At 39.4% G+C, this 12,341-nt stretch overlaps 1 protein-coding gene across 1 annotated transcript; it reads left to right on the top strand.

The window, feature by feature from the left end:
- Positions 1–11,932, top strand: CRABP1 (cellular retinoic acid binding protein 1; the record flags this gene model as incomplete). The annotated part of the gene is made up of 3 exons (XM_019619280.2): positions 1–147; positions 2,885–2,998; positions 11,608–11,932. Coding segments are annotated over 3 exons (312 nt in total), but the record flags the coding sequence as incomplete, so codon positions are not given.
- Between the last annotated feature and the right edge of the window lie 409 nt (positions 11,933–12,341).

Below are 12,341 nucleotides of genomic sequence, written 5' to 3'. Positions count from 1 at the left end.
GCGGCCGCCTCCAAACCCCACGTGGAGATTCGCCAGGACGGGGACCAGTTCTACATCAAAACTTCCACCACTGTCCGCACCACGGAGATCAACTTCAAAATCGGGGAGAGCTTCGAGGAGGAGACGGTGGATGGCCGAAAATGCAGGGTAAGAGGAGAGCTGTGTGTACGGTGTCTGTGTGTGTGTGTGTCTGTGTTTGTGCACGCTGAGAGGCGCAGAGCTGCTGCCCCGGTTGTGAGATCCACAGTGTTTGCCCAGTTTCCATACCAAACTCCTTTTAGATGGGATTAACACATCTGCTGTCCTCCATCTTCTTCCTCCTAGAAACTCTGAGGGGGGGTCTTGGTGATTGCAGCTCACCAACATTCTCTGGCGTGCAGGACAGAGCAAAGCTGAAATCTGAAGGTAACGGAGCATGACAGGTGGTGAGGGCATAGCTGAGTATCTGCTTGCCAGCTCCCTGCCTGCCAAGGCTTTGTCCAGCTCTTCTTGCCTCCGTCTCTCTTAAAGACCTCATCTACAGTGAAGGCTGTCCCCGGTCCCCCTCCTCGGTGTGGACATGGGAGCACTGGAGTGAGAGACTCCTTAAGAGTCAGGATTTAGTGCACAAACTTGAGATAACTGTTTTCCAGAAATCAGTTGGACAACTTCACAAGCGGTTCACATTGGTTATTTGGGGCTGAAATTATCTGTCATTCCTTTGCAAATTCACATTTTCAGATTGCTGGTTGGGTAAATCTTTAGCAGTGTAGACTTCCAGACAGTGTTACACCAGCCACGGTTACACCATCTCCTTATACAGAAGTGCATCAGAGGGAGTGTTTGGGGTTTGATTCTCTGTGTAAGCCCCTGCTCCTCTACCCTTTGTAAGCCACTTCAATGGCTGTGGAGGGGATATAATATTGTTAAGTCAGCAGGATCTGATCCTGGCTTCTTGCTGATGTAGGTACGTGGGATTGAGGGTACTGGAGAACGGGGCTCTGATCAGTGCTGTCTTTCAAAAAAAGTTAACAAATGATGAGTATGGAATCCTTTACCCAAGTACCTGACTCACTGACATTCATAAGATTGCCTGAGAAAGGTGTGTGAGTAAAGAGTAGAAGTGTCCCAAATAAAGAATATGGTTTTTATGATAGCCTGTGGTGGTGCAACAGCCTATTAGCCAATCTATAATCTCTGCTGATTCTTGGGCCAGTTTCTGAGACCATTTGAACAATTAAAAAATCAGAGTAAACTTAGTATCTTCAGTGCAACTGTTGTGAATTTAAAATTTGACAAAGAGAGGCAGATATTGGAAGATGGCGAATACTTAAATCAACCCCCTTCATCTCCAGGGTGAGTTATCATATATTTAACAGTTTGTTCAGGAAATGTTGCTGGCTGTTAATTTGTCTTGCTCAGCAAAAGTAGTTTTTTCATCTATAATTCATACACAATAAATGTGACCTGCTTTCTAGAGGAGGATTTATTGCTGCAGATGGAAAAACAATAATTATGGCTGTAGGCTTTGCAGGTTAGAAAAGTCTGAAATAAATGTGTTTTGTGAAGTAGTAAATTTTTTCCACGTGTTGTGAAATTATTTATAGTCCAGACTCAGGAATTAGTTGTACTGTTGGATATATAGAGCCAAGATGTGGCCGTGGAGCAGAAATCGACAAATAATACAAAATAATACTTCAGAATATAATTTGCAATACCTGGAAAAAAATTGCTAACTGGTGATAGGCTGTGATACACTTGATGGGGTGGAGGGTTTTGTCCTGCCAACTAACTTGATCCATTGTTCATAAAACAAAGAAGAGTCCAACACAGTTCACTGAAAGGCATAGCTTCTGTAACTGCCACTTGAAGAGGCTTGTTGGCTTAAAAACCTATTGTTTTGGAATAAATATATAAAGTGAACAGCTAATTTTAGATCAAAGGAAAGGGTTTTTTTAATGTTTTCCCCCTCAGAACGTCTGGGAAGTGTTAACTCCATTTTGTGCCTACATATGTGCACACATGTTTGTATATAATCATGGACTAATGAATGTCTCCCATGTGCTAGTTGTAAAGCAATTACTCACACATTCATTACAGGGCATCCTTCTGCACAGCTGTTCCATTGCCCTACAGAATAATAGTTCAGTGCTAGAGTGAAAAGCAACAGAAAGTCAGGGCTTGCCTATTTGTGAAAGCTAAACGAAATCCTATATTTTCTTAAATTGTTTTTCTGTGGTTTCATAATCATTATTCAAATGCTTCGAAAAATGCCCAAGGGTATTTTCAATCAGCAGACCTAGAGCCTTAAAAAAGAAATATCACAAACACTGGAATTCTAACCAAGTTCCTGTAATGGAGCTGTAGCTGTGATTTATCCTGGGTTGTTAGTGCAATATCTGCTTAACATACAGCTAACTTGGCTGGGTGCCACACAGCATGGAAGGTTATAAGTGGCAACTGCTGCATTATTTATCACCACAAAATGATACACAGTACTCTTGATGCTTTTACTCTAAGGGGACTTCTTAGGGACAAGTAATACGTCACATCAAACCAGTGTGCCAAGGTATTTGGGAATGTGGGCACTGTATTATCACATGTTTCTAAACAATGGTTTTCAACATCAAGCGATTCATGAGAACGGCTTTTGAGTTTAGAAACAAGTGCTGATTTACATTGAAAAGACACGTCTACAATTACTTTGCTATTATATACTTATTAAAACAAAACCTTACAACTTATTTTTTATTTCATCACTTTCCACTGGTCTGTTTCCCTTTGCCTTTATCTGTCTTGTACTCCTTTACAGCAGTTGTTCTCACTGCTGCTCATTGTTGTCTCTCTGCTTCATGCTGCTGGAGAATATAATTAATGCTATTCCTAATGGTTTTCTTGCCTGCAGAGTTTGGCCACTTGGGAGAATGAAAACAAGATCTATTGCAAACAAACTCTTATTGAGGGAGATGGTCCTAAAACATACTGGACTCGAGAACTAGCTAACGATGAGCTGATTTTGGTAAGAACCTCTGACCCAACCAATGCGTGCACCATGTTAACAGCTTTTTTTGCTATGTAGCATGGCTTACTACTTTTCTTAAATCCATCTGGAAAAACTGCCATTCTCATAGTTCTCTGCAGTACAATTCACACATCAAATCTTTTCCTTTCTTTTTCGTATTTTTTTTCTTAAAGAAAAAATGCAAATTTATGCAGGTTCTCACTTGCATTTTATTGCTATATCTTTCACCATGTTTTCACTGGTAGAATAATCATAAGTGGGCCACTCCTGCTCTCTACGTCCACAGTAACTCCAAAGAATTTGTTTGATTTATTGCAGATTTTCTCTGGTGAGAGGGAGATCAAAGCATTTGACCTCATTTCTGGAGAACCTTCTTTTTATAAGCATGTGTTTAATGTGATGCTTCTCATACACGGGCACATGGTGTATAGGAGACATGTGGCATGTTGTTGGTATGCTCTAATCTCATTCTGTTTATGAAGAACCACAATTCCTTCCCAATCTCTGTCACAACTCCCTACTCCTTGACCATCTCTCAATCCAATTCAGAGCTGCCCTCGTGAGTTTGCTACAAATATGCACGTTTGCACATTTGCTGTCAGCCAACATCCCCCCACTCCTTTGTGACCTTCCATATGGCAGCAGGGTTACTTCAAGCATTTGCAATAGCACCTCTGCAACTGCCTCTCCATTCATGCCATGAATCATGAGCAGTTTCTTTATTTATGTTGTACGTACTTCTGTTAGAATTGAGTTCACTCTAATGTATATTTCCCTAGGAATCCATCCACATTCATAATTAAATGACATCCAGAACTGAATATAGACACAATTTTTCTGAGTTACATGTAATACAGTTCAGCTCAAGTTCAGAATCTTTTATTTTGCATAAATCAGTTGGCTGAACTGTTGTGCCTCATTGGTTTGGGCATGGAAGAGATGCTGCTGGAGCAACAAGTAAGAAAACATCAAACAGGGAATTTTTATTTCAGACTATCAGACTAATTAAACTCTTGCAATTTCAAAAACAAACCTCCCAAATGCTTCTCTAAAGCAGTTGGAGCTCTGTTTTTAATAGTGCATATGAAACAAAAACAGGACCCAAACCTAGCCAAGTATAAATAGAAAGCTTTTAAAGTATTACTGTTAGCCCCAACTTCTTCAAACTGTTCATCCACCCCTTATGAGAAAGATCATGCTGGTAACAAAGTGGAACTGGTTTTTGCTGAAAGAACACTGTAATTCTGGATCATTTATTTTGAATTAATCACTGACATTTTTATATCATCCCAAAAGTTATGGAGGCAAAGTACTTTGATTTCTGCTTCATCTTTATATATAACGTACCAAATAAAATGAATTCTCAACTTTAATTTTTCCAGCTTTCTAATACATTTTTGTAGTTTATTACTTTAACAATAAACTAGTGAGGCAGCTGTTAAGGAAAGTTCAAGCAAAAAAAGCAGTTCAAAGCAAAGCAGGAAAGGCAATCCTAAGACATTTCCCTCCTGGAATCAGCAACATGAACGTACCCAGCTGGGGTAGAAGAGTGAGGCTGGTCAAGAAAGCAGAGCAGTAGAAAGATTGCAAAGCATAATCAGTCTGTTGAGCTTTTCTGAAATAATTCTTTTTCAGATTAGGATGTACATTCGAAAATGTACATTATTATATATCATTAGTATTTTCAGTTATAGGACCACTAACAACTTCTAAGAAGTGATTTTTACTGGTTCATTTCATTGCCACTGAAATATACGCATTCTTTCTAATCTGTATCTGTCTATATTCAACTTCCTGCCATTGTGTATTATGTATATTGAAGAATCTAAATAATATTCCTAACATTTATTTTTGCAAATACTGATGAAGCCACCTCTTAGAAGAACCTTCCTTTTGCTAGGCTAAATCCCTCGAGCCCTTCAACATCGAACGAGTTATTTTTGAATCATTCTTTCAGTGCTTCTATAAGCCCTTCTAATTTATTTATTTCCTTTCTAACCTATGGATGCCAGAATCACATGTGCTATTCTGCCATCAGTCATACTAGCACCTCATGCAGTAGCAACTTCATCTCTCCACTCTTAGCTGGAGACTTTCTTAATTACTTTTTGGAAACTCATGTTCTGCTGATCATGATCCCAGGTAATTTTCCTGGCTTTTGATTCCCCAGACTGATCCCTTTCTCCTTGCCTGCAAGCTGAGATTATGTCTTGGTAGGATTTTACTGTGGCCATTGTGAAAACATAGTGTTTGCTTCCAAGTGGTTGAGATCATTCTCCCTGTTTTTCACTATTTAATATGGTATGCAATTCCAGTCTTCTGTCTCCTTTCTGAAGCATAATGGCCTATTTTGCTTCGTTAAATATTAGGCCAATACTTAGTCCTCAAGACATAAAATTTCAAGTCCCTTAGTGTCCAAATCTTTTAAACACATGAGTCAGGATGTTCAAAATCTTCTGACACCCTGAAGCTCAGTAATGAGGTGTTCCAAAGAGAAACTGTAGTGAGTGTGAGGTCTCTGCTTCATTTGGAGAAGTTAAGATTGCCAAAATGAATCCATGTGGGAGGCTTTGTGTTTGAAGGAGGACAGAAGGGAGTAAGGGAAGCTCAAATTTTCTTTCCTGTAGCCCCTAATTTTAGAAGCCTGGAATATTCATCCAGACCATTCTCTTTAAAGGCTAAACTACTCGTAGGGTTTGCATGAGGTGCATCTCTTGACTATGATGGGGAGCAAAGTAGGAATAGGAGCTCTTAGTGGGAAATTTTGGGATCCCTTTTGAGCTTCTGCCTTTCAACTGTGTTTGCATTCATCATCTCTCCAGCTTTAACTTAGATTATTGTATCTCATGCTTAGAAATCCTCCTTGTGTATGAGTCTGTAGACTCTCGTATGTCTTGCTTCTTCCAAACTGAGATCACAGTGGGATGTCATTGTCTTCCCCCCCCTTTCTCCCTTGATCATCCCAGCTATTTTAGGGATCCTTAGGGCCCAAAATTCAAATTCACTCTTCTGCAGTTTTGCTCCCTGCATCAATTCAAATATTTAACAGTTCCCATCTTCACGCTTCTCAAACCTTCTTTCTTACCTAAGAAATATTTTCTCGTCCTTCACGGGGAGACCCTGTGATGTAGCAGTTTAAGAACCCTGTAAAGCTGATACTTCTCATACCCTCTGCTCCTGTTTCTACAGCCAAAGAATTCTTTCAGGAAGTCATCATTCTTCTTCGTAGCTATTAATGCATTTGCAGAAGAACTCAATAAAACTCATATTCTGTGCGCAAAAAGTTGCAGTAAGGAATCTAAATGTGTTAGACTTCTCAGGCATTAATGGAAAATAGGCTTGAGGCAATAGGTAAGGAGTGAGGAATGGGTTTTACTCTGCTAATAGTAGCTGCATAAATCTTGGTGCTTTGCCTCATAATTTTTAATCTAATGTGCTACATGGCTTAGGGGGTCCATTAGAATATGACATTTTCCAAGAGGATGTGTTTTTCTTTCCAACACAGCATGTTCAATAAAATGCATTTATTATCACATATTAAAAAAAAAACAACAACAAATCAGTGTTTAATTGTTATGACTACCATAGATCTAAAATAGAAACCTTATTACTATGTAATTATCAGTCTTTTCTGGATTGTGTCAGATTTTTCTTGTGTTCTTCAAAGATATTCCCCTAAAGCAGTATGGTGGTCTTTCATGGCACATCGTGTCCTCTGATACATAGATGCTGAGAACAAACTATTCAGTTAGCAAAAGTTTCCTTTAATTTCAGGTATCAGTTATGTTCATCTTTACTTCTCCTGAACTGCTTGCAGCATGGGGAATGAGATGACTCTTATTAGTAGCATAAATAATATTTGGCTTGTAGTTTGGGATGTAGATCTAAAGTCCCACTGGAAGAGTCCTTTTAGCAGAGTGAGGGATTTATGACCAAGCTCTGCTTTATAAAAAAGGTGCTGTAAATGTGCAAGAACATTGCAACTGCTTTCATCAGTGATGTTAATGATAATCTCATCTGATGCACTTGCCAGGATGGCAGTGCTGCATTTTTAGAAGTAGCAGATAATCAAGGTTAAAAAAGGAATATTCAGGCAAAGGGAAATGATAAGTATAGATCCCCATCAAAGTCCAGATTTGCTTGTTGTAACTGTATCTTTAGACTTTATTGGACGTCAGATCTATAAAGCATAGATAACCTTGTTTACAACTCAACACAGAAGCAACTTGAATTAGCACTTGGGCAATCAAGACTGGAATCTAACACAAAAGTATGTATTTCATTTGTCTGTCTGAAAAGTAAGATCTGGGATTTAGGCTATTCTAACATCTTTTTCCATCCCTTTTCTCTTATAGTCATTAATGTTTTTGCTCTTGCTGTGTGTTTTAATCAAGGACACTAATGAGCTATCAATCACTTGTGTAAGTCAGAACAAAAGGTCTGCTCTTACAAACTTAAAGGATGCTGCTTCTGAATGCTAGCTGTTCAAATGAGAAACATTTATATTTTTACTTTATCTGCCTCAGTGCTTTCATAGCTGCTCACACCTCTGTAGATTTTAATTTAACCTATAACACAAACATTTTAAAGTGGATGGTTACTGAAGAGGGTCTTTAAAAACAGCCTTAGACCACATTTGACACAGTTCATGTATCACACAGGGGTTCTCAGAATCAATTATAGTAAGGGTCAAAGATCAGCACATTAGGGGGAGTTCAAACATGGTTTGTGTTCTCCTTTTCCTTCCCAGAAAAATCATGACATGGTTGATTAAAACTGGTGAACTGTGGAGTCTAGATGAGTGAGTGAACATTTTTAAATGATGTTGCTGGCTTCTAAAGTTAAACATAGCAGGTGAGAAACGCAGATTTGGAAATATATTTTTCAGCTGAATGCTGAGATTTGTGATGTGCCTAAACCTTGTATCAAACAGCGTTAAACTCCCTAAATAGTTTAAGCTGTTTTTTATAGTTCTGGAGGAATTATCTTAACCACAATCAGTTATCAAAAGGAGGGACACCTCATGGAGGTCACTGGGGGTTTTTGCTGCTGACCTCGCTAAAAGCAGCCTTGATAAAAGTTCTGAGACCTGTAATCATGCACACATATGTGTTGCATTTACCTAGTGCTTTAGTTTAGTATTTACCCCGAGGAGATTTAAAAGGGGAACTTGTAGACCTGCAGCCCTTGCTCAGTACAAGTACAAGTACAGCTTGATCTGAGGCATGTCCCAAACATGAAGCAGAGAAAGAAACCAAAGCTGTCTGTATGGTGGATGCATCTGACCCTGTGGATAGCCTTGCATAATATCAGCTGCAGCTTAGATGGTTGCTGGGAACTGGCTTAAAAGACTGTTCTTATCTCTGCCATTCATTTGCTGCATTACTCTGAGGCAGCTGTATAATACAGCAGTTCTCAAATACATTCTCAAATATATTGATGAATGACCTGATTTTGCATAGTCTTGTCCTGCAGAAAGTGAAGTTGTATGTTGGGTAGCTTGTTAGTAGCATCCGAGTTTGAAGCTGAGGGCTGCATCTTCTGTGACTATGTTCCCAAAACAATCAATCTCCTTGAAAGACTATGGGACTCAAGAGGAGAAAGGAAATATACAATATGGCTTTCTTGTGAAGATTTGTATTTTTATGCTGTATAATGTTAGTTTATCATCGTGGATGAAGTGTCATCATCTAGAGATTTATAGATACTTTCATCTTGTTAGGGAGTGTTGCCTCTGTGAGTGTACACATGGAAGTCTGTATGTGCAAAGCCTTTTCTGGGAATGGAAAGTGCTGTTCATTTATGTAGCATCTTCTCCATTTATTTGCTGATGTATTCCCTCTCTCTTTGTAAGAGGTGGCTCTGCAGATTGGTCAGTCATGAGCAGAGAATGGGATTTTTGCACACACACAGGCAGAAGTGATCTTTCCCAGGCGATTGCTTCAGTGACAGTTTTCCTGGTTGTACTGTCTGCTCCACGTATCACAAAGGTTCCGCAAGAAATGTTTGAAAAGAAGGCCTTTACAAAGCAGATTGACTCGTACAATAATACATACTGCCCTGTAATTTTCATTTAGTCTCTAATGATGTTAGCACTCATGAAATCTTGAGTGAACTGGAACAGATGAATCTGTTGGATAATGCTTATTATGAAGTTCTACTCTTTTCAGTCATAAAAATGCATAAAGTCTGCTTGTTCTGACAGGAGCTAGTGCTTCATTCCATTCTAGAGTTGGATAAGTACTAAGCTTACCCCTGATAGAAGGATGTAAGTGTGAAGGGTGTAAGAATAACAGCCTTTTGTTTTGGTTCTTCCCCTGCACTTGGGCCCAGCTGTTCATTAGACTTTTCTGTGATTAACCACAAGAGAAGGAATGCAGCAAGTTTGAATATGTTCCTCTTTGCATGGCTTAACAACATGGAGTTTTATCAACAATGCTTGCAAGTTACATTAAGATAGGGAAACTCCTTTTGCATTTAAACCACATACATAACAATGACAATCACAACCATTTCTTTATGCACTCCAGCACGGAAATAAGAGCAGTGAGGACCCAAACTTCACTATGCTTAGCAGTGCCTGATTGTACCACAGGAAGGCAATGACTGTCAGTGACTTTCTAGTCTACACAAAACCTCAAGCTCTCCATGATCTTGATTCTGACCGCCTATCTCCGGGAAGGCTCCTGCTAAAGTCATTGCACGTTTGTGTATAATTTTGGAGATGCCAGAGGAAGCCAAAGTGAGGGTGTTTGCAGCTGCTGCTGTGGGCATTAGGGCACTGCTGCATTCTTTAGTGTTCATTTTCAGACATTTTCATGTAGAAGTTAAAAATGTATATAAAGATTAATATGATCAGCTCTTTTTACGCATGAAAACAAAGCCTGTATCTTTGTCATTTCTCACCATCCAAAATACTAAAAGGCTTTTTTCCTCAGTAAAGTGAATAAAATATGTGCCAGAGGCAGTTTCCAAGCCAAATCCTTATGAAGAAATATTGGCCAGAGTAAGCATAGGAAGCATAAAAACAAATAAAGTCCAGCTGAATTTTCATAACACTCTGGGGTAGGTCTTAATTATATTTTTCAGTGAGACATTGGCAGTTATTACAGCCAAGCATCCCATCTCAGAGCTTGTTAGCAGTGAGCTTGGAGCTGGCAATGTCAGTGTAGCTGACATGTAGTGTGCTTGTAGCTCTTTTGCAGGCAGTATTTCCTCATTCTTGGATGCTTATTTCCTTTATGTTTAATTGTTTGCTTTGATTTTAGCCTAAAGGCATACAGTCACATAAAATGATTTTGTGTTTGGGTGTCTTTCTGAGGCAGCTGCCACAACCTCTGTCATGCCTAAATGTCCTAATAATCCGTACTGCAATATGACTGATGTAGAACTGTCTTCTAAGTGCAATACTACAGAATGAAAAAAAAAAAAAACAAAAACACAGGCTTTCAGATGCATATCTAAAACTCTGCTTCTGTTCATATTACACCATATAGTACCAACTCTAGTAAGTGGAAAATCCAAATATGCTGAGGATATACTGAATCTGGCATGAGAAATAGGATGATCATAGAATCAGTGAATATCCCAAGTTGGAAGGGACCCATAAGGATCACTGAGTCCAACTCCCAGCTCCACATAGGACCACTCAAAAATCAGGCCGTATGTCTGACAGCATTAAACAGACACTTCCTGAATTCCGGCAAGCTGGGTACCATGACTGCTGCCCTGGGCAGCCCGTTCAGTGCCTGACTGTCCTCTCGGTGAAGAACCTTTTCCCTGTTGCAGCTTTATGTCGTTCCCTTGGGTTCTGTTGCTGGTCACTGAAGAGAGTAAATTAGCCCCTGCTCCAATGGTAATGAAACATAGTCTGTATTAAGTCAACAATTCTCAGATATGCAGTGATCAAGCATTTGTGAGATTTCACAGTTTTTGTCATGTGAAATGAGTTCCATCTCCGCTACATTTTTCTCCATTATATGCCCTCATTTCAGATCCCTACCTAGCTAACTAATTCACTGGTTAAAGTCAGTATATCCTGGAAGGAGGCTGTGATTGACGATGCCCACATTACATCTTGGGAGAGAAGGTTTCAGTAGCCAAGCATGGTGTGTCAACATCTTGCAGCAGCATTATGTTCGCAGGTTGTTCTTATACACTCACAACATTGCTTCAGTGGCTTCATTTGAACTACTCTGATTTACACCTGCAAATATCAAAGAATACCTTTCTAACGTGCCATTCAGTCTGACTGCACCCCCAGCATTTCCAGTTCAAAGTGTTGCAACTGTTTCTAAATATAACAGCAGTACATTCCAAATTCTTTTTCTTTTCTCATGTTTATTTATAAATGCATGCCAAGAAACTATAGAAGGAGGGAATTTCTGAGTCATTTATCATTCTGACAAAATTCATGGTGCCTGGGAAAAGAGGTCACCTGCAGTGCATTTCTTGTCCAAAATGATTCCTTTCTTTAGTTTCATCTGTCAGAAGACATAGGAAATTGTATTTCTGCTGTAGATCTACTATAGTAAAAGTAACTTTAAAAATGATGTTAAGTGTTTACTGGTTCCATTCGTTCTGACTGATTTCTTTTTCTTTTCCAGACCTTTGGTGCTGATGATGTTGTGTGCACAAGAATTTATGTAAGAGAGTAGAAACATCCATTTACTTGTCAGCTGGGATGAAGTGGAGAGCTGTGGAAAGCCCCAGTAGAATGAGTATTTGTGTGTGCTGTTATAATGCGGTGTTGTATGTGACCGTGTGTGTTATATCTGAATCTGTATCCTGTTAAGTGTATTTTACTTTATTTTTCATCACAGATGTTACTCCTTTCTCACTTTTATGTGGTCATTTTTTTTTGCGTCTGCTTTGTACTCTGTAGTTGTCATTTGCAATGGTTTTACCAATTATTAAACTTATTGGGCATAACTCCCAGCTGTTTTGGGGTGTTTTTAATAGCAAACCCAGCAGTGCTTTGATTAGGATTGAAGCACTTCTTCACCTCTTTGGAAGTCAGTGTGGAATATCAGTGCTGTTTGCCAGCCTTTTGCAAGGCCTTTCACAGAGCTGCAGGTTGCTTTCTCAAATCCGGATGCCTGCTTCTTTCCTTCTTCTGACCTGTCACTGTGCAAGGGGCATCGAAGAACAAGTCCTGTGATCACTGGGGCTGTGATTCAGCAGAATGAGACAAAACCAGGAGAGCTCTTTGCTCTCTTTCTGGTTGCACCTCTGAAGGATGATCAAGGAGAGAAATTGTTTTTACTTTGAACTGGTAGAGGTTTGCTTTCCTTGTAGAAATTCTCGCTAACCAAGCACAAAGCACAGCTGTATTTACAGG

Source organism: Meleagris gallopavo, chromosome 12 (assembly GCF_000146605.3).
Source record: "Meleagris gallopavo isolate NT-WF06-2002-E0010 breed Aviagen turkey brand Nicholas breeding stock chromosome 12, Turkey_5.1, whole genome shotgun sequence".
Lineage (NCBI taxonomy): Eukaryota > Metazoa > Chordata > Aves > Galliformes > Phasianidae > Meleagris > Meleagris gallopavo.
Note: the sequence above shows the minus strand (reverse complement) of the source record. Positions and strands in the feature narration are given on the sequence as shown.